The sequence below is a fragment of the Asterias amurensis genome, chromosome 4, assembly GCF_032118995.1.
Source record: "Asterias amurensis chromosome 4, ASM3211899v1".
NCBI classification, from domain to species: domain Eukaryota; kingdom Metazoa; phylum Echinodermata; class Asteroidea; order Forcipulatida; family Asteriidae; genus Asterias; species Asterias amurensis.
In genome coordinates, this window is record NC_092651.1 from 7,840,368 (window position 1) to 7,860,312 (window position 19,945).

At 40.8% G+C, this 19,945-nt stretch overlaps 1 protein-coding gene across 2 annotated transcripts in view; it reads left to right on the forward strand.

Moving 5' to 3' along the window:
- LOC139936020 (nuclear pore complex protein Nup98-Nup96-like) overlaps positions 1-19,907 on the forward strand; it is a 90,457-nt gene extending 70,550 nt beyond the window's left edge. For both annotated transcript variants that reach the window (XM_071930718.1, XM_071930719.1), the window contains 3 exons: positions 4,085-4,203; positions 10,169-10,351; positions 10,927-19,907. In XM_071930718.1, the coding sequence (XP_071786819.1) occupies positions 4,085-4,203; positions 10,169-10,351; positions 10,927-11,076 (452 nt within the window). In that variant the 3' untranslated portion in view covers positions 11,077-19,907. The remainder of the gene's footprint in view (positions 1-4,084; positions 4,204-10,168; positions 10,352-10,926) is intronic.
- The last annotated feature ends 38 nt before the right edge of the window (positions 19,908-19,945 follow it).

Consider the following 19,945-nt stretch of genomic DNA (forward strand, 5'->3'; position numbering starts at 1 on the left):
TGCGAAAACCAGCGGCCCCAAAAGCCAAGCTTGGGGGAAGAAAGGCTACCAGGGCTGGCTTCACGCCACGCCCAGCCTTTCGTAAGGCCCTTAAGTCCCCTCAACAACAGGCCCCTAGGGCATCCCCCAGCACTGCCCCAGCGGCACCCCGCTACTCCCAGCCTGCACGTCAGAACTTCCAGACAAGCGGCAGGGGACGTGGCGGAGGTAGGCCCCCTCCCCCTCCTCGTTACTCGGGAGGGTGGAGGCAGTGACGCCCTGCTTCCGACTCTGGCCCCCGAACCGGGACCCGTCGGGGGCCGTCTCAGAGATTTCGTAGGGTCTTGGAGCGAGATCACGTCCGACGCATGGGTGCTCGCAACGGTCGAACACGGTTACTGTCTAGAGTTCACGAGCACCCCTCCGTCAGACACCCTGGTTCGCGAAACGCCAGTTCCGGCGAACAGGGAAAAGCGCCTGGCTCTAGAGAAGGAGATATCCTCCCTACTAGAAAAGCAGGCAGTCCGTCCGGTAGCGGACGCAGAACAGTTCCAGGGGTTCCTCTCGACGTTCTTTCTAACGCCAAAAAAGGGAACTATGGAATGGCGACCTATAATCAATCTCAAACCGCTCAATCGGTTCATCAGACCGAGACGCTTCCGGATGGAAACACTAAAAGTGGTCCTGGAATCGCTACCCAAGGCGGTATGGGCAGCGTCAATCGACCTCAGAGACGCTTACCTCCACATACCAATCTCTTCGGGGCACTCCCGATACCTCCGATTCAGATATCGGGGGCACACCCTGGAGTTCACGGCCCTCCCATTTGGACTCTCAACGTCACCAAGGGCGTTCACAAGAGTCACACGAGCAATCTACGTCGTCGGAATATCATGATCTACATGTACCTGGACGACTGGCTGATTGTCGGCAGATCGGAAGAGGAAACAGCCCAGTATCTGCAGACCACCTGCGAGGTGACGAGGGCTGTAGGCTTCATTATAAACGAAGAGAAATCTCGTTTCATACCAACCCAGTCTCCGACCTTCCTAGGAGCGGTCATCGACCTTCGGAACGGCATAGCCTTTCCCACAACGGAGCGCATCACAGCTCTATATCAGTGCGTGGACCTGTTCCTATCATCCACCACGGCCCCAGCACGGGCCTGGTTAAAACTTCTGGGCTTCATGGCCAGTCTGGTAGATCTGGTTCCATGGTGCCGACTCCGAATGCGACCACTCCAGCTACACCTCTTGTCACATTTCAGGCCGAAAAGGGACTATATATCAATCCTCGTACCAATCAGCAGCCACATCCTTCCTCATCTGCGATGGTGGCAAAAGGAGGAAAACGTCAACTGCGGCCTTGGGTTCCCACCAAGGGCTCCCCAGGTCACAATCTTAACCGACGCATCCAACAAGGGCTGGGGCGCGTCCCTGGGCCCACGGCAGACAGCTGGGGTGTGGGACAAGTTCTTCAAGTCCCAACACATCAACATCCTGGAGCTCCAGGCGGTCATCAATGCCCTACGGCACTTCCAAACCGAGGTCAGGAACCGTGCGGTCCTCATCAGGACAGACAACACGACAGTCGTGTCATATATAAACAGACAGGGAGGCACGCGGTCACCTCAGCTGTGCCTCCTCACCTGGGACTTGAACCTCTGGCTCATCGAGAACGAGACAACTCTGCAGGCAATCCACATTCCGGGAGTGGAAAACACGATAGCGGATGCACTGTCAAGGGGTACAGTGATCCCTACAGAGTGGACCCTGCACAAAGGTGTGACCCAACAGATCTTTGCGACAGCGGGTCGACCACACATAGACCTTTTTGCGACAGAGATAAACGCCAAACTCCTGGTATTCTGCGCAAGATTCCATCATCCCAGGGCCTGGGCCACCGACGCCCTAGCCATAGACTGGACAGGCATGTTCGCATATGCGTTCCCTCCGATATCCCTCCTTCAGAGAGTCATAGGGAAAATAGAGCAGGAATCGTGCCGGATTCTCCTTATCGCTCCCTTCTGGCCACGCCAGCCATGGTTCCTAAGACTAGTGAGACTTCTAGTAGGGGACCCCCTGATTCTCCCGGATCGACACGATCTCCTATACCAACCACACTCCCGACTACTACATCCAGCGCCGGGAGACCTCCACCTGGCGTGTTGGCCACTGTCAAACGATCCCTCATTACAGCTGGCCTTTCTGAAGAGGCTGCGACCCTTGCAGCGAAGGGACGTCGCCTCTCCACACGAAAGGTTTACGACAACCGACTTCAACATTTGAGTCGGTGGTGTGATGACCGCGCTGTGGATCCGACCACTGCATCTTTAGCGATGGTGTCAGATTTTCTAATTCACCTCTTTAATTCCCAACTGAAGGTGACAACAATTAAGAATTACAGATCGGCCATTGCGGCAGTCCACGAAGGGTTCTCCGATGGCTCCACAATCTCATCGAGCCCTGTGCTAACACAGATACTTCGGGGCATGTTCAACGAAAGGCCCCCGAGACAGAGGCTGGTCCCATCCTGGGACTTGGGGCGGGTGCTAGAGAACTTAGCAGCGGTCCCCTATGAGCCGGCACACCGGTCTTCACTGTTGCAACTTTCAATCAAGCTGGCCTTCCTCATAGCTGCAGCTTCAGCTAGGAGGGGATGTGAAATCCAGGCACTTACGATCCAACCGGGACACATCCGGCTTCATTCATTACTAAGAACCAGACGGCAGTTTTTACCCCGCCTGATATCTTCATTCCCGAAATTGCCTCTATATCATCTGTCCGATCAGACAGGCTCTGGTGCCCCATACGCTCCCTCAAATGGTATCTGGAACGTACCAAACCACTTAGAGGGACCTGCGGCCAACTTTTTATCTCGACTACTCCCCCGCATGGTCCAGCCTCCAAAGATACAATCAAACGGTGGATTGTATCAGCAATAAAGTCAGCAAACCCCGACTGGCTGTCAGATAAGGATACAGGCAGTCAGGGACCCATACGTGCACACGACGTCCGTGCCGTGTCAACATCCTGGGCGTTTTTCAGGGGGATCTCCTTTGCAGAGATCTCACAAGCAGCTTGCTGGAAGGGCCCATCAACCTTCACCACCTGCTATCTGCGTGATGTGCTCCAGAACGAAGGGGCTTTTGGGAGAGCAGTGCTGTCAGCATCTCAACCCAGAAGGGAGACCCAAGCAAGCGACCCGTCCAGGCACCGCCAGGACAGAGCTTGAGGTGAGCCCCAAAGATATCTTCTGATTTTTATAAGCACTTCCTATCAGTTTGTAGTTTTAAGTCCTGGGTACTTGTCGACTATAGTCTGATTTTTCATTAAGGCGCCTCGCCTACCCAACCTCCATGTTACGGTGCTATTCTATGCATAAGTAGTGGCTATTTGGGTAAGTGAATGAAATAGACTCCCCCCCCCACAATAGTGTGGGACGAGTCTATGATTGATACTTACCCAAATAGCCTTCCCGCCCTCCTTCCCCACTAACGGCTCGTGTTCAGGGTTACCTGTAAGATGAGAAAAAGAAGGACGTATTTGGCGGAGCTACTGCGTAGCATGCTGGGTGGGCGCGAGAGGGCGCCCTCTGGTTGTCAATTTTTCTAGCGAATTAGCCTGTCGGCTATGAAATATGCATAAGTAGTGGCTATTTGGGTAAGTATCAATCATAGACTCGTCCCACACTATTGTGGGGGGGGACTTTCCCATATGACCAGTGCAGTATCTTGCCTGCCAGTGCAGTATCTTGCCTGCCAGACTAGCCAAAGAATGTACAAGGTCACACTTACTGTAAACAAAGTTCACATGGGCTACAGCGAAAAGGTGGAAGGCAATGGAAGTGTTGGATACTGTGGTACCTATGGTCGACTAGACTTCCAAACGAGTCGTTCGGGTGAGTGCGTCACTGTGCAGGTCAGTGGTCAACCACGGGTCAACTAAATGTGTTTATTCCAAGTTGCTCTTTGTTGCTGATGCTGATGAATAAACCAACCTACCCCAAAACAAAGAGCCAATATCTTCCATTGTACTCAAATCTTTACTGAAAGTATTTTTGTGCCAGATTTTGTATAGGTTGTTTGTCTTTTTTTCTATTTCAGAGAACTATGATTATCTTTTGGGTCTGCTTAAAAAGGTGGTGCCTACAGACCGTTCCATTATGATCCAAGATTGGACAACTAATGGGCAGGTCTTCTTAGATTTCATCAACATAGTAAAGGTAAGATAAGTGAGTCATACAGCTAAATATAACAACTACCTCGGTATTCTTTCTCATAATGAAATAAATTACTGGCAAAAGTCAAATTTGACCACTGTTTCTTCTCCTTTTTGGGGGGAAGGAAAACTGGATAACAAAAACTTGCCCAAATGCTCTCAGAACTTATATTAAGTTAGTATATTTTAGTTGAGTATTGTCTGGGAAAGATCAAAGCACAATTTTAAAATTTAGTCTGATCTGGAAAAAGAAATAATGTCTTCGCATCCAATTAAGCGGGCCAGTATTTAAACAACAGAAAACTTGCCTGCCTTCAGTTAATGTTGGTTGGTTTTCATTAGTGCTTGCATAAACCAGATGTGGTTGATATGAAAACTTAGTCCTTATTGTTTGTTTTGTTTTATATCATGGTATATTATATATATTCTGTAAAATACTCTTTTTTCACTTACAGATCATGTTAGCCTAGAGGGCCCTGTGAGCAAAGTTTACAATTTAAATGAAAACTTTTCGTTGTCAAAATTTAGTTTGATCAAAAAAAAGAAATAATGCCTTCGCATCCAATTAAGCCGGCCAGTGTGTATTATAAAACATTGCATTCTGGTGGTGTAGTGGTGCGTACAGTAAACCAAACTAGTGTAGTTCACCTCTGTGTCTTTAACTCAAGACATCGAATCTCTACACTGGTCTTATAGACGTCATACAGCTGACTATAACAGCATTCTTTTTTTTTTTAAGGAAACCTATGGATAAGAAAAAGTTGCCCAAATGTTTTTAGAACTTACATTTATTTTGTAGATTTGAGATGAGTATTGTCTAGGAAAGATCAAAGCTCAGTTCCATTGAGCCATCAAGCAGTCCAAGCTAGTCAAGGTTTTATTCATTGGTTTATTGTCAACCTTTAGCGTTCAAAGGCACTGCACACTATTGGTAATTTCTGAAAATAATTGTTAGAATAAAAACTTACCGTAATTTTCGGATTATAAACCGCGCGGCATATAAACCGCACTTCCCCAAAATTTACAAAAAAATATTTAGGTGTCGGCGTATATGCCGCGCGGCGTATAAACCGCGACCAAAATAAAAATAAAACATGAAAAAACTAACCTCAAAACACGGAAGTGAAGTACGCAAACCTGCCGCGTTACGGGTGATTTTTTATCTCACACTATCAGTCCTGAGTTATACTTTTTTTCCATCAACAACCCTTTTCAAGAATTTGCGATTTGATGATCGGTTGTGTTGACCATGTTTTGTGAACTTGTTTGGCAACAAACTGTCCGTGAATCAAAGATCGGTCGGCAACGCACACCAATAAATAGTTGAACTTTGCCCTGCATCGCATCGCCCTCTGTTGACAAAAGTTGTCCACGTTTGATTAGACTGGGCCCCGAGCCTCGAAGTGTGGGTCAGACGTTCAAGCTATTTGTTGTACAATGGGCAGCCGCTCTACTCGATCCGTCCGAAGTCTAGCCAAGATTTTATGAATGGACCTATCACCGGCCAATCAACAACGGCCAATCATCAAACGGCCAATCACCGCATGCGTACACACAAAGGGGCCGTGCTTGTTTGCGGTCCTCTTTGTGGCGATCTGCAGTGACAGGCGGGCGGCACATCAGTCAGTCTTGTATAGTTGCCGCAATGTGGGAGTTGCGTCGTAATTAGAGTAGAAATGTATTGAAGTTACACTATTGATCATAATTGAAATGATCTATTATAGGATAGTATTCTTTTTGTAAGCTGGCAGCACCCCCTTTGCGGGACCACATTATTGTTTGTTGGATAATTATTGATGAAAGTTACAACTGAAAATTCGTTTATTATTGTGATACTGAAAAAACCCAATAACAGTTTTAAAAATTGACAAAGTTAAATCCTACTTTATTTGTAGGTAAGTGAGATCGTGTTGCAATAAATATTAACTTCAGACAGTGCGTTGACTATCGTTTCAACATAGGATTCGTCTGCAGAAGCAGTGATAAAGAAACAGTGCGAAGATTTATATCCAAGGAATCCTTTGCCTTCCGTTTTGTTTAAATAGAAAATAAACAAACCAAAACCAAACAGTCTTTTTCAGGGCTACCACAACACAAACGAGAGTATTGTCTATGACTGTTGTTTCTGTTTACAATGTATAAAGGAACATTTTTTAAACATGTAAACAGCTCCTAAAAAATTCCTTTATAAAATATAAAAGAAATAATAATGGGGACGGCTAAAGTTGTTCCCTCACTTTTATTGTATAGCGGTAGTAATGAAACAAAATGCGCTACCTTATTGTTTGCGTAATCATAAGGACAGGGGATTCACTTTTATTAAACATCGGAGTAGAAGGGAAACAAGGTTGAAATGGGTCTTTCAATAAGGGAATTAAAGAAAAGTGGTTGTTTCTCCCTCCCTTTTATTGTAGTCCCAGAACGAGGATCCACAACAGATATTGCAACGGCGGACGGACGTAGCGTGTGTGTAGTAATGTATCCTGCAGCGTGCACATTAAGCACATGTACACATGCAAGTTCGTAAAGCTAGCAATCTGTTAATTGCGCTGCTCAATCTCGAAATTGCACAACAGATGTTGGGGGGCACCGTATTGAATGGCCGTGTCCGAAACGACGACTCTGGCTACAGCTACGGCTAGATCAGCGCGTCTACCAGTGTTGAAGAATAGGCAGACGCGCGCGCCCTAGCCGTAGCTGTAGCCGAAGTCGCCGTTTCGGACACGGCCTGAGCGATGTTCGCCGACGCCCTCATATTTGCACCGCCTGGAAATAAAATTCCCAATGTTTACTGGACTCAACAATCAGGGCGGTTTGAAAACGTTTTGTTTGACCCCCGGCGCGGCATAGTTCTTGGCGTACGTCCATTCACCATTCTGCTGTTGCGGTGTGCGTGGTTGACCTGAAGAAACCGCTGGCTGACAAGATTGTAGCCTGGATGTCTGACGTCAGTATATAAAGATCGTGGGATAAATAGACAGGGGACGAGTCTATTTCGCTGAGACATGAGTATAGCTTGAATGTCTGACGTCAGCATGTAGAGATCGCTAGGATAAATAGACGGGCACCAGTCTAGTCTAACCTGAGTTGCGCTGAAAGGGGGAGCCGAGGGCGGTTGATAAACGTTTTACAAAGGAAACACGGAATACAATTGTGGTGGGATTTTCAACAGGTTGTTGTCATCACACAGGCAGGTTTTTGTTCTCGTTGAAGAAAAAACCCATTATTATTAGAATAGTTTACGAACGATCTTTCTTTTAAAAAATTCTGTTTTTTCTCTTAAATATTTATACGTCGGCTTACAAGCCGCCCGGAGAATAAACCGCAGGAGTTCAAAAAAATGTCAAAATCAACATATAAACCGCGGTTTATAATCCGAAAATTACGGTACTTGGTAACAAGCAATGGAGAGCTGTTGATAGTGTAAGCCGTTTTGTGCATTTTTATAGTTTCAGCCTTTTTAGGTGTTCGGGCCAACAGCCCGGAACACCTCTTATTTTTGTTTGTTTTTTTATTTTTATTGATACTTCTTCTTCTGTACGTTCCTTGTCCGCTAACATAAACATCTTTCCAAAGATCGTATGGACTTGAAGTTTCACACATACATGTAGTTAGATATTCATTAGGACAAGAAACCATTGAAGTTACGTTATGATGACGTCATCCGTTCTTGAGTTATGAAAATTCAAAGTTTATTATTTCAAAAAATCAGAACTCTTGATCTACATGCTGGATACTTACAATCAATACATCATCAGAATCGTCATTGTTGAAAACTCCGTAAACGCCTCACAGACATGATCCCATTTTGACCTTGTTTTCGGGCTCAAAAGAGAGGTTGAAAATTTCAAAATTCATGTCTAAAGAACTAGGTAAATCCCCCATTGGTATGTGCATACACATTTTACATGTAGGCCTACACCACGTGTATTGTATTAGCGGTGCAGCAGAGTCACGCTCCAGTGATCACCCATACAGCGTGAAAAAGCTTCGCGTACAACAGTCTTCGTTCAAGGCGTTTAAAACATACGTGTCCCTTACTTCTACGGTCGTCAATATTTCATAAGTTCATATTTCCTCAACCACATAAGCTATTTTGACAATCTATACATTATATGAAAGTGCTTTACAAACTTCACAACAATGGATATGTTGCTGACCTTTTCTTGACCTTTTGATCTGTCTAAACCGGAAGTGACTGTAAAAAAGCTTTGAAAAGGCGTTATTTAAAGCTTTTAGGTTGAAATGTACACCTTTTGATGGTTTACAATCACTAAATACAAGTCTGGCAAAGGTCTGGTTTAAAAAAAATAATACCTATGGCGTCACCAAAAAATAGTCCGCCTTCTAGCGGCAGATTTAAAACATCTAAAAACACACTTTTACTAGATGTTTGTGTCAGAGTTTATGACAATTGTTTCAAAATTGGTAAACATAATCTCCTTCATATTAGCAACATATCTGTGGCGTCTACCTTAGCTTGATGAGGTCATCATGTGTCACGTGGTATTGCTTTAAAGGTGCACTTTTCAAAGTTGTTTTTTCTACCAAACCAAAAGTTTGACTGAGGTGAAACTGAGACTGAGGTATTGTTAGTCCAGGACTTAACCCTTTCAATACCATTGTCGAGTTAACTCGACCACGCAATGCAAGCGCTTCCTTACCATTGTCGAGAAAACTCGACCGTGCGTTGTGTAGTCGCTCCGTCCCAATGTCGAGAAAACTCGACTGAAAAAAGCCTTGCCTTTGAGAGATTGTATTTATTTTGTTTGGCGCCCTCTGTTGTTAGGTTTTATATAGACGGGTTGCTTGTTTACCAAGCATTGCAATGGTATGTATTGTATAATTGTATAGGGGGTCGCCATTATGATTTTCCGAGAAAAGTACACCTCAAGATTTCACGCTTCCGTTTTTTTTTTCGACAAAAATCACCATCATGTCTGCTCACTGCACGGAGGATTTTGGCTTATATGTTTGCCTATAGTGACTCTATAAAAAGACTTGGGAAGTTCTGACAAAGAATCTAGTGAACATTTGGCAGCAAATCGTGGTATTTCGTCACCAGACATGCAGTCAGATGATGACAAAACTGGACTATATACCAACGGTAGCTAACTGGACCGAGCACGTCACCCGTTCAACGTCGTGGGCTTGAGCGTGCATGGCGGGTGGGCCTGGACCCACTTGTGCTGGTCGCAGTGACCGTGGTGGCTGAACACTTTCAAAACAGATAAGATTTTTCAGCAAAATAGGTTCCGATTTTGGTACAAATGGAAATAGAAGCTTATAATAAAAACGGTTATATTTTCTGAGAAGTTTTTACAAACTTTTCTTGAGGAAAAATATGTTGAAAATCTTTTTTTAGCCAGAAATCTTGCAAACAACATTAAGATAATATATACAAATTTGACATCGTAGGAAAGGTCATTTCATATGCTACAAATTGCATGCACAAAGTTTTTCAAAATAATAATGTCTTCCCACAGAAAATCAAGATTGAAAACAGTACACACTGCAAATTGCGTTATATTTTTTTTAGTGTGAAAAAATACGGTACACAGCATTGTGACCTTTGTCAACAATGCGGTATCCGGTTGGGCGCTTGCAATAAACAATGTGGTATTGAAAGGGTTAAACTTCTTGAACTCGAAATGACGTCATGATGACGTCGTCATGTTGTTTTGACAATGTTTGTAGGTTTTGATCATTTATAACAAATCTTGAGAACAAAGCAAGGTGCAACAATTGTTTTTTTTACACCAGGCTTTTACTTCCGGAAACCAAACACCTTGAGTTTGTTCACAAACTCTCAATGTCTAGTTGAATGTGTAGTTTTGCTATGTTTAAAAAATTAATGTTTACTTTGTAAACATGGTTATTTCAGCCAGTGGCTTCCAACCATGTATTTGTTTTTAATAATAAGAAAATAAACCAGAATAATAAATTTCTGAATAACTGTCAACTTACAGAGATTGGAGAACCTTCAGCACAGTAACCCCACAGTGTATGAGTTAGAGAAGTTATACCCTGATGTTGCATCCTTATGTAGCCGTGTAGGAAGTGTAACATGCTGTACAGCCAAGGATAGACTCTGCCAATCGGAGATGGCCAAAAGGACTGCTAACGTCATGAAAGCAGTACTTACTCTACAGGTAGGAATAAACTAGCAACTTTCTCCTGAAGACGAGCAGAAGATACTGTTTGAATCATGGAGACCAAACCGGCTCTTCCCAGAGCCAACACTCACACAAAAGAGTTATTACATGGTTTTACCTGCAAGTTTACTATTTATAGATAGTTTAATTTTATCATTCACACTGCTTAAACTATGCATTACTCCATCGTATTAATGCTTAAAGATGACAACAGAACTTTGAGAAAAGGAATAACAATCTTACAAAGGTATAACAAAACCTGTTGTGACTTGGGTCCATGGTTTTGTACACCCTTGGGGGTGAAAATGGCACCCTTGGCTTGGCCTCCGGTGCCATTTCCCCACTCGGGTGAACAAAAGGCCATGGACCCCGTCACAGCGTGCAACAATTGTATAATGTCAGATAGGTATCATATGCACAAACTCAATTTTTCTGCAAACAACGTTTGTACAACAAATGACTTTGCTTTGAAAATGTTTCTAAGTAAAGCAATATTTTGACATCAGTTAGAAAATATTTCTCCAAACTTGAATTGTTAATATTTATGGTTTTTGTTGTTGTATCTTTTCCAGCAACAATCACTGTACCCTGGCAAGAATGTGAGAATACCATCTCGTCTGCTGGCTCCACACGTTGGTAAACTTCCCATGCCTGAAGACTATGGACTACAAGAGCTTCGAGAACTCACTCGCAGCTATATGGTGGAACTCACCACAGCGTGAACCAAAACAGGAACATAACAATGACTCAGCCTGTAATGAAACTTAAATCAGGAACTCACCACAGCTCTATGGTGGAACTCACCAAAACATGAACCAAAACAGGAACATAACAATGACTCAGCCTGTAATGAAACTTAAATCAGGAACTCACCACAGCTCTATGGTGGAACTCACCAAAGCATGAACCAAAACAGGAGCTTAACAAGGACTCACCCTTCATATAGCTTAAATCAGGAACTCACCACAGCTCTATGGTGGAACTCACTACAGCGTGAATCAAAACAGGAACATAACAAAGACTCACCCTGTAATGAAACTTAAATCAGGAACTCACCACAGCTATATGTGGAACTCACCATGGCGTGAATCAAAACAAAGAACTCGCCCCACATGTAGCTTGAATTAGGAACTCACCCGCAGCTATATAGAACTCACCACAGCATGAATCAAAACAAAACAAAACGTGGCTTGAAATCCCTGTTAGTTTTACACCACGGTCAAAGTAAGTTGAAAGGGAGGTCAGTTTACCATGCGTCCCCATTAAGATTGAATTTTGTCATTCTACAGAAATGTTGCGGTTAATGTGAAAACCTTAAATGGCCAAGCCCGTCAGTAAACAGTGTGTCATGATGCGAGCTGTCTAAATAAGTTAGACAGTCTCTGTACATATTATACATACATGTACAAACTTTTTCTATAATAATTGTTATTGAATCTGATAGGTAAGATAATAAGAATTTTATATCGTTCAAATGTATCGAAGATTTCAGGTTTTGAGGAATATGTTTTAAAAAACGACATTAATTCAATGTGATTGTCAATAATTAGTTTGGATTGAAGATATTATTTTCTTTTTATATCTCAGATGAAATCCCTTTATTGTTCAGTTTTGTTTTGTCAATTCATTTGTAAAAAGGACGGAAACCTAGTTTCAATTAGATGTAAAGGCACTCGACACTTTTGGTAATTACTCAAAATAAATGTTAGCATTAAACTTGGTAAAAAGCAATGGAGAGCTGTTCACATACATGTAGTAACACACATTTTGAGAAACGGGGCCCTCTGAAGTAACTTAGTTTTAAGAGATAATTTCTCACTGAAATATTAAGAAACTTCAGGCTTGAAGCCTTTCACTATCATCTGAAAGCACACAAATTTGGGCAAAAAGGGCGTTTTGCTTTCATTGTTCTCTTGAAACTTCTATGACCAATTGAGCCCAAATTGTTACAGATTTGTTACTTGATACATACATGTACATGTATGTTTAGATACACCAAGTGAGAATACTGGTTCTTTGACAGTTACCTAATGTGTCCAGTTTCTTTTAATACATGGCCTGAATTATATTGCAAGTGTGCCTTAGACTCTCAAGCTAAAGGTTTGAGTGCATGTTTATGTTAGGAAGCTTTTGCACAGTCTCATATTATGTGTGCTTTGAAAACAGGCAAAGTAATTGTATCTTGCATTTTAATAACAAGAAGGATTTTTGGGATGGGAGTAACATAATAGTTCTTAGATGGCCATTTAAGACTGGCAGAGCCTCTGTCTTTGATTAATTGGCCTGTAAGATCAACTTGCTAAGCAAAGAAAAATGTAGCTTAGCAAAAACAGGTTTTGCAGCCAACATTCCAACAAGTACATTGTTGCGACTGGTGCCCACTTATTTTCTTTGGTTTAGCAGAAAAAGGACATCTTTTGCTAAACTGCTTTATGAATTTGGGCCCTGGTAACCATTGACAACATTTAACTCCTGTCTGAGACCACCTTTATTCAATAATTTGTTGTTTTTCATCTCTTATTTTTATCTCACAAAATATTTGGCCACAGTCAATAAAGCTTGTTTTTGTAAGATAGTGAAGGTGTTACAAATCCGATATCTTGTCAAGTTTTGGATGAATTTGAGATTTTTTATTTGTTTTATTTGTAATTCACAATTCAATAGGTTTGCTATTCACCTCATACTGGCAAAGGTCAAAAGGTTAAAATACTTCAGTAGGCCTATATTGTTCTTTTCAATTTAATTTGATGTAACTTACCACTCTGCTGTAATTAAAAATGTGATGCATAGTAAAATTAAGCCATGGTTTTTGGTCAGTATTCTTGTTCCGTTGAGCCTTTCCTATCGTGAGCTTATTATCCATCGTTAGTAATGTGCTTTACCCCATGCAGGAGTATACCGGTTATGTCATTATTTTACCTGGGGTTTTGATGCATACATTTATGTATTTATTGTATTGTATATTGTATTGTATTGTATTGTATTATTGTATATGTCAGGAGAAACACATTTTGGGGTTGTCTCTTCAAATCTTAAAGGTTTGTTAATTCACTCAAAATTTACATATAACTATGAGGATAATGTTTTGCAAACTACATGTACATTGAAGGTGATAGTACTTCCTGGAGTAGCCTTGCTCAAGGCAGTCGAATTATTCACTCCGAAAAAAAGACCGCCGCTGTATAAAAACCCACCCGTATTCACTGTGCGTAAAACCCACCCGTATTCACTGTGCGTAACATCGCACGACACGATGCCCCGTACACTATCCGCATGCGGAGGCCGTCAGGCCGACAGCCTTGTAGGATCTGTGTTGAAGCCACTGACCTCATTACTATAATAAGCGAAGAGTTCCCATGGTCAGCTCATTACCATAATGCCCGCGAAAGACGAGACATGTTTACCTCACACACCACCACCACGGACGCATGATAGGGTCCAAAGGTCGTGATAAGGGAAGTGCGTGATTGGACGTCAAAATGAATAATTCATTTGCCTCACATCCTGTGTTGTCTGATAGGTCTGACGAACGATATACATATTCATGAGCTGCATACTAGCATATCCTAGAGCCCCCCCAATTTCGTCCACTATTGGAATTTTTTCAATACAACACATTAAAACGGGAAGATACAGACCCGACAAGGCTGTCGGCCTGACGGCCTCCGCATGCGGTTAGTGGTGTACGAGTGCGATGACTTGTGTGAACAGTATTCGTGCGATGTGACAGTGTGTATACGGGTGGGTCATTCGGTGTGATCGCACACACCATGCACAGGGTATACGGCGGGTGGGTTTACAGCTGCGTCTTTTCGGAGCGAATAATGCGACTGCCTTGAGCAAGGCTATTCCTGGAGACATACTTTGGGGAAATAAGTTCAACAAATTTATTTTATAGAACAAAGAAAAACACAAAAGCCGAACATAAAAGACAAAGACACTTTGAATTAGGAAGATTGAATGTCAGCTTTTATTTGAACCATCATTTCTTTCAAATGTTTTACAAATAGCTGAACAATGAGGCATTCAAAAATGTGGAAGACAGAAATATAGTTCACTGACATGAACAAATTGAATGCAATTTAATCTTGTTTTTGCATATCCAAAATTTATAAGGTTCTAAGCAGCACTTATAATAAGACTTCTAAGATAAATTTGAACCAGCAAAAATCGCTCTCATACTTTCCAGACTTTAAATTTCCTATAATGATTTAAAGGCACTTGGGTCGATTTCATAAAGAATTAGGACTAGTCCTAAGTTAGGTCAGGACTAGTCCTAACTTAGGACTAGTCCTAAGAGATATCAAAAACGCATTGCTAGTCCTAAGTTAGGATGAGTAACTGGTCCTAAGTTGAGATAAGACTAGTCCTAACTCTTCGTGAAATCCACCCCGGACACATTTTTTTAAAGACCAGTAGTATTCTCACCTTATCCAAACATATCAACTCTGTGAACATTTGGACTCAATTGGTCGATGTAGTTGCAAGAGAATAATGAAAGATAAACACACCCTTGTTCCACAAATTTCAAGATGCCTAAAAAAGGCTTCAGCTGGAGTAATATTTGAGTGAGAAATTACCTTATTCTAAAAAAACGAAAAAACTGTTACTTCAGAGGGAGCTGTTTCTCACAATGTTTTGAGTTATCAAGTTCTCTCCACTACTCGTTTCCAAGTAAGTTTTGATGCTAACAATTATTTTTAGTTATTACCAAAAGTGTCCAGTGCCTTCAAGTCACCAACCCTGGTCCACAGTATCTTTACATGTACCTAGATTTCCCAGGGCATCTGAGCATGCAGGTAGCCTATTGTTATTGCCATGCATGAGTAGGCATGACACTGAGGCTTGAATGATATAGCTGTGTGTGCACCAAAGATTAAAGAGCACCGCAAGTCACAAGATGCGGATCTTGAAATATACGCATGGGCGCCATTTCAGCAAGTGAATGGTTTGTTTGACATTGATAGGAACAGTCATTGTTTGCACTGAACTGCACTGATCTATTGTTGTATCAAAATAGTTACTTGCCGAAATGGCGTCCAGTGGGATTTCACATTTTAGCCCGAGTTCTGCATCTTGCGGCGCTCTATAATCTTTGGTGTGCACAAACTCTCTCCCTGTTTCTAAAAGACTACCAGAGTGAACACAAGTGTCTTAGTTAAGTCCAGCCAGCACATGTTATTAGGTCTTTTTCTTAGCTGAGGTAGTGCTTCAGTTTATAGGGTGCATCAAGTACATAATTGTTCATCACAAGTTCGCTTAGTCCAGTTTATAATAATTTGAGCAAGGTGTTGGATGTAGATGGCCACCCAACAGGCAGACACACTTCTCACTGTCGGTCTCGACTCCGACTCAACCACTATTCATAGTAAAGGAGGCAGAACAAGATAAAGATAGGGCAAGTTTGTCAATTATTAGGAAACCTTCGGATAAATTTCCGTAGGGGATATCTTATTGAGGTAAATTAGATACTTTATTGACTCATGTTGATTGAAAAAAGTGGTGGCGCCATATGGAAACTTTTCCAAACCTTCAAATGTAAACTCTCGGGAAAACCATCAGGTTGGGATTCCAACCCATGACCCATGAAATTCAAGAGCATTGCTCGCTGATAACCAAAATTCTCTTTCAAAGGGCAGCTTTGTTTTTTCAAACGGATAACTTTCCATATGGCGCCATATATCACTTATTTAAAAAAAAAAAGGGATATCTCATTTAGGTAAATTAGATACTATATTATTTCAAATTTTCAAAACATTGCTTAAAACTCGCTATTCAATATTTCTTATAATTTACTTTCCGTTTGTTATTTTTCTTTTTTAAGTTCTAATCTTGTTTGTTACTCTCTCTGTTTTTAAAAGTTTTTTTTATGCGCCTCGAGAATAAGTTTAGTCTTGGGTAGATGGGGCTTTACCATTATATAGCTCTATGGGCTTTACAAGTTTTAGTTATTATTATTAACTCTATCCCCCCATATCACAAAAGTGCTTATTGGCAGCTGGTTGCGCAATCATTTATGAAAGATGAGTAAAACCAAATAATTTTTTTATCCCCGATGAAATTATTATATCTAATAAAAAATGATTACTCTAAGGGCATCAACTTCTCACGAAAAAAACAACAAATAATACCAAGCAGTATCCCCGATGCAAATCTTGCGGTACCCGCTGCCAAAAGAGAGGATTCAAACTGCCTCTAGCTATTTGGCAACCTCGGTAGTCTAGTTGGTAAGACACTGCTCTAGAATTGCAAGGGTCGTGGGTTCGAATCCCACCCGAGTAATATGCCTGTGATGTTTTTTCACAGGACTTGGGAAAGTACTTGGTACACAGTGCTAACAAACATCGGTGTATGGGTAAAACAAAAATGAAACCAAGTTTATTTCCGAGGACTACAGCATCAGCATACAGATAAATTACATGTTTCAAAAAAGGCCACCAGCCTGCAGCCGATTTCATGAAACGCTAGGATTAATCCAACCTTGAGTTAGGACGAGTAACCCGTCCTAACTTAGGATGGTTCAATACATTCTAACATCTGGGGATATGGAACTAAGATTAATCCCAAGTTAGGAAGAGTTTGGTGAAATCGACGGCCGGACTTCCTTCATGTGTTGTTTGTACAAAGCCGCAAATCTTAAACATTTTTGGACAGACTCCACCTCCACCACATGATTTTTATCAACAATTGACATTAAAAGAAGGTAAAAAAATGATCTCAGACCTTTTTCAGCTACAGATGATTCTTGATAATTTGACAATTCGCATAACAAATGTAAAATGTTCCAGTAAATGCCCCTGCAAACCAATGGTTTATTTACTCTTGTAATCATTGTGATGGTGTCTGCAGAATGGGACCTTCACAAATAAAAAAATTGCAAGTTATAAAGCGTAGAATATTAGCACATCATTTATTGGATTATGCTGTTAACTAAACCCTTATTTTTTGTTTCAAGAATTACATAGCTTGAGTGTTAATATCGCCATAGAAACTGATTAAGTTCCAAACATACAAGGGGAAAGAAAATGTAAAATGACAAATAAAGCAATAGATAATTTGTAGGATCAAGTGACACAAGCTTGCCACAGTACAATGATCATATTATTAATAGTAATAATAATACCAACTAGTTCTTATTTAGTGCATACAATAACCATATCAATGCCCTTAACATTAGTGCCCTGCGGCCCATTTCACAAAACGCTAGGATGAATCCTAACTCGAGTTAGGACGAGTAATCCCTCCTAACTTAGGATGGGTTCAATGCGACCTACGTACAATGTATTTGGATACAGAATTTAACTGGTCCAAAGTCCTATGATTAATCTCAAGTTAGGAAGAGTTTGATGAAATTGACAGCTAGTCATTAGGCCACTAACATTCCTCATGCCGCCCGAGCGGACGTGCGCTCAGTAAACTTTTTCAAATACAATATAAACCTCTACCCACAAAGGTACCCATTTATACCCCCTGGGTGTGGAGATATCAAACCCACACTCTGATGACTTATAACCACCAGAACTTGAATTTGATGCTCTTAACCACTTGGCCACAACACTCAGTTTGTTTCAAAAGACATAATTCATCACCCTGGTCACTCGTCATAATCCCCTTTGTTTGGTTTTAAGCAGAACACATTATAAGCAATATTATTTGACTATTACACCCACTTGCAAAAGTCAGACTATGAATACTGATTTAATATTTGACACTAGGCTGTTTCAATGCAGTATAAGCAAGCCAAATATCAACTACACCAACATACATTATTATAACACACAGATTATCTTTTATATACAAGGTTTATATAAAAATAAAGATTATGTTCAGTTGCCCCATAGTGTCAATTTAAAAACAATTATACTCATTTATCAAAGATGACTTTCCACCTTTCACGGTTATGTCCAACTGAAAGCAAAATTAGTTTCAGCTGTATGTAGAAATCTAAAAATGACATTTAAGGAACTTGATTTTTAGAGATGTATCTATCCAAAAACACAAAGTAGGTGTGCAGTTAGCGACAGCTGCAATTTATTGATGCTTATCCAGCTCTTAAAGACACTGGACACTATTGGTTATTGTCAAAGACTAGCCTTCACAGTTGGTGTATCTCAACATATGCATAAAATAACAAACCTGTGAAAATTTGAGCTCAATCGGTCGATGAAGTTGCAAGATAATAATGAAAGAAAAAACACCCTTGAAATACGAAGTTGTGCGCTTTCAGATGCTTGATTTGGAGACCTCAAGTTCTAAATCTGAGGTCTCAAAATAAAATTCGTGAAAAATTGCTTCTTTCTCGAAAACAACATAACTTCAGAGGGAGCCATTTCTCACAATGTTTTATACTATCAACCTCTCCCCATTACTCGTTACCACGAAAGGTTTTATGATAATAATTATTTTGATTAATTACCAATAGTGTCCACTGCCTTTAATCAACACATCCAGATGTGCTTAATTTCCAAATAATGTAGATTGGCAGGAAATGTATATGTACAATGTTGCTCTGTTGTTTGGCGAATAAAGAAAATCAGAGCAAAAAGAAAATCAAGAGGTATTCGTGCTCATAATTATTGGCCGAACTCCTAAATGTTGAAAAATAAAATTGTCTCAATAACTGGTCCTCGGAATCAACAGTCTCATATATTTTACTGCAATAATTATTATAATAATAATAGTGTCTTTATATAGTGCTTGTACCCGCACTCAGTGATGCTCAAGGCGCTTCCCTATTTTCCTGCAAGATATGTGTGGCTATGTTTGAAGTATGACATCAATTCCTTCTATTTTTGATAAGTGCACTGGATTCTTTTACGAGAAGCAATCATAAGTGTCTTGCTTAAGGACAGGAGTGTCATGACTGGGACTCAAACCCACACTCTGCTGATCAGAAACACCAGAGCTCCAGTCTGGTGCTCTTATCCGCTCGTCCACAACACAACAAAATCAAAATATTTATGAATAGGTAAATACAACTGAAAGTAAGAAAAGCTTTGTATTAAAATAACATTGATATAATTCCTTTCAACAAGGATTTTTCTGTATTTTTTAAGGTTTGTGCAGGTTACCTGCATATCATTGCATCAGCGCAAAAAAACATTGTATCTCTGCACGTAATTGTAAAATGTATGTATCTTAAGATTTGCATTCTACTCTTATTCCTCGAAAAGACTTACAATTTATTTACAGTTTCAAATATATTATTGCATTTTTCATAAAACAAAGGGGTGTAGTATTATTGAAAAATTACTAATCGAATGGGAAACTTATTGACACATTAAAAACAGCTATAACTTGCTTCAACATTGGGGTTTAGGAGAACTCAGAACATGATAAAATATTATGATATTCAAGCAGTTATTTTGATATCAAATATTATTAGATTAAAAACAATAAGCATATTCAAGATCTTTTGTAAAAGAAAGTCAGTTACAACAGTTTTGTGTGTAATTACATAATCTTTTGTAAATTTCAATTAAAAAATGTTATAAAAAACAGTATGGTTTGTCTTGTTTTTGGCACAACAGGTACACTGCAAAATCAAATAAGATTTTTTTTTTATTATGATTGCAAAGGCAGTTTTGTAGA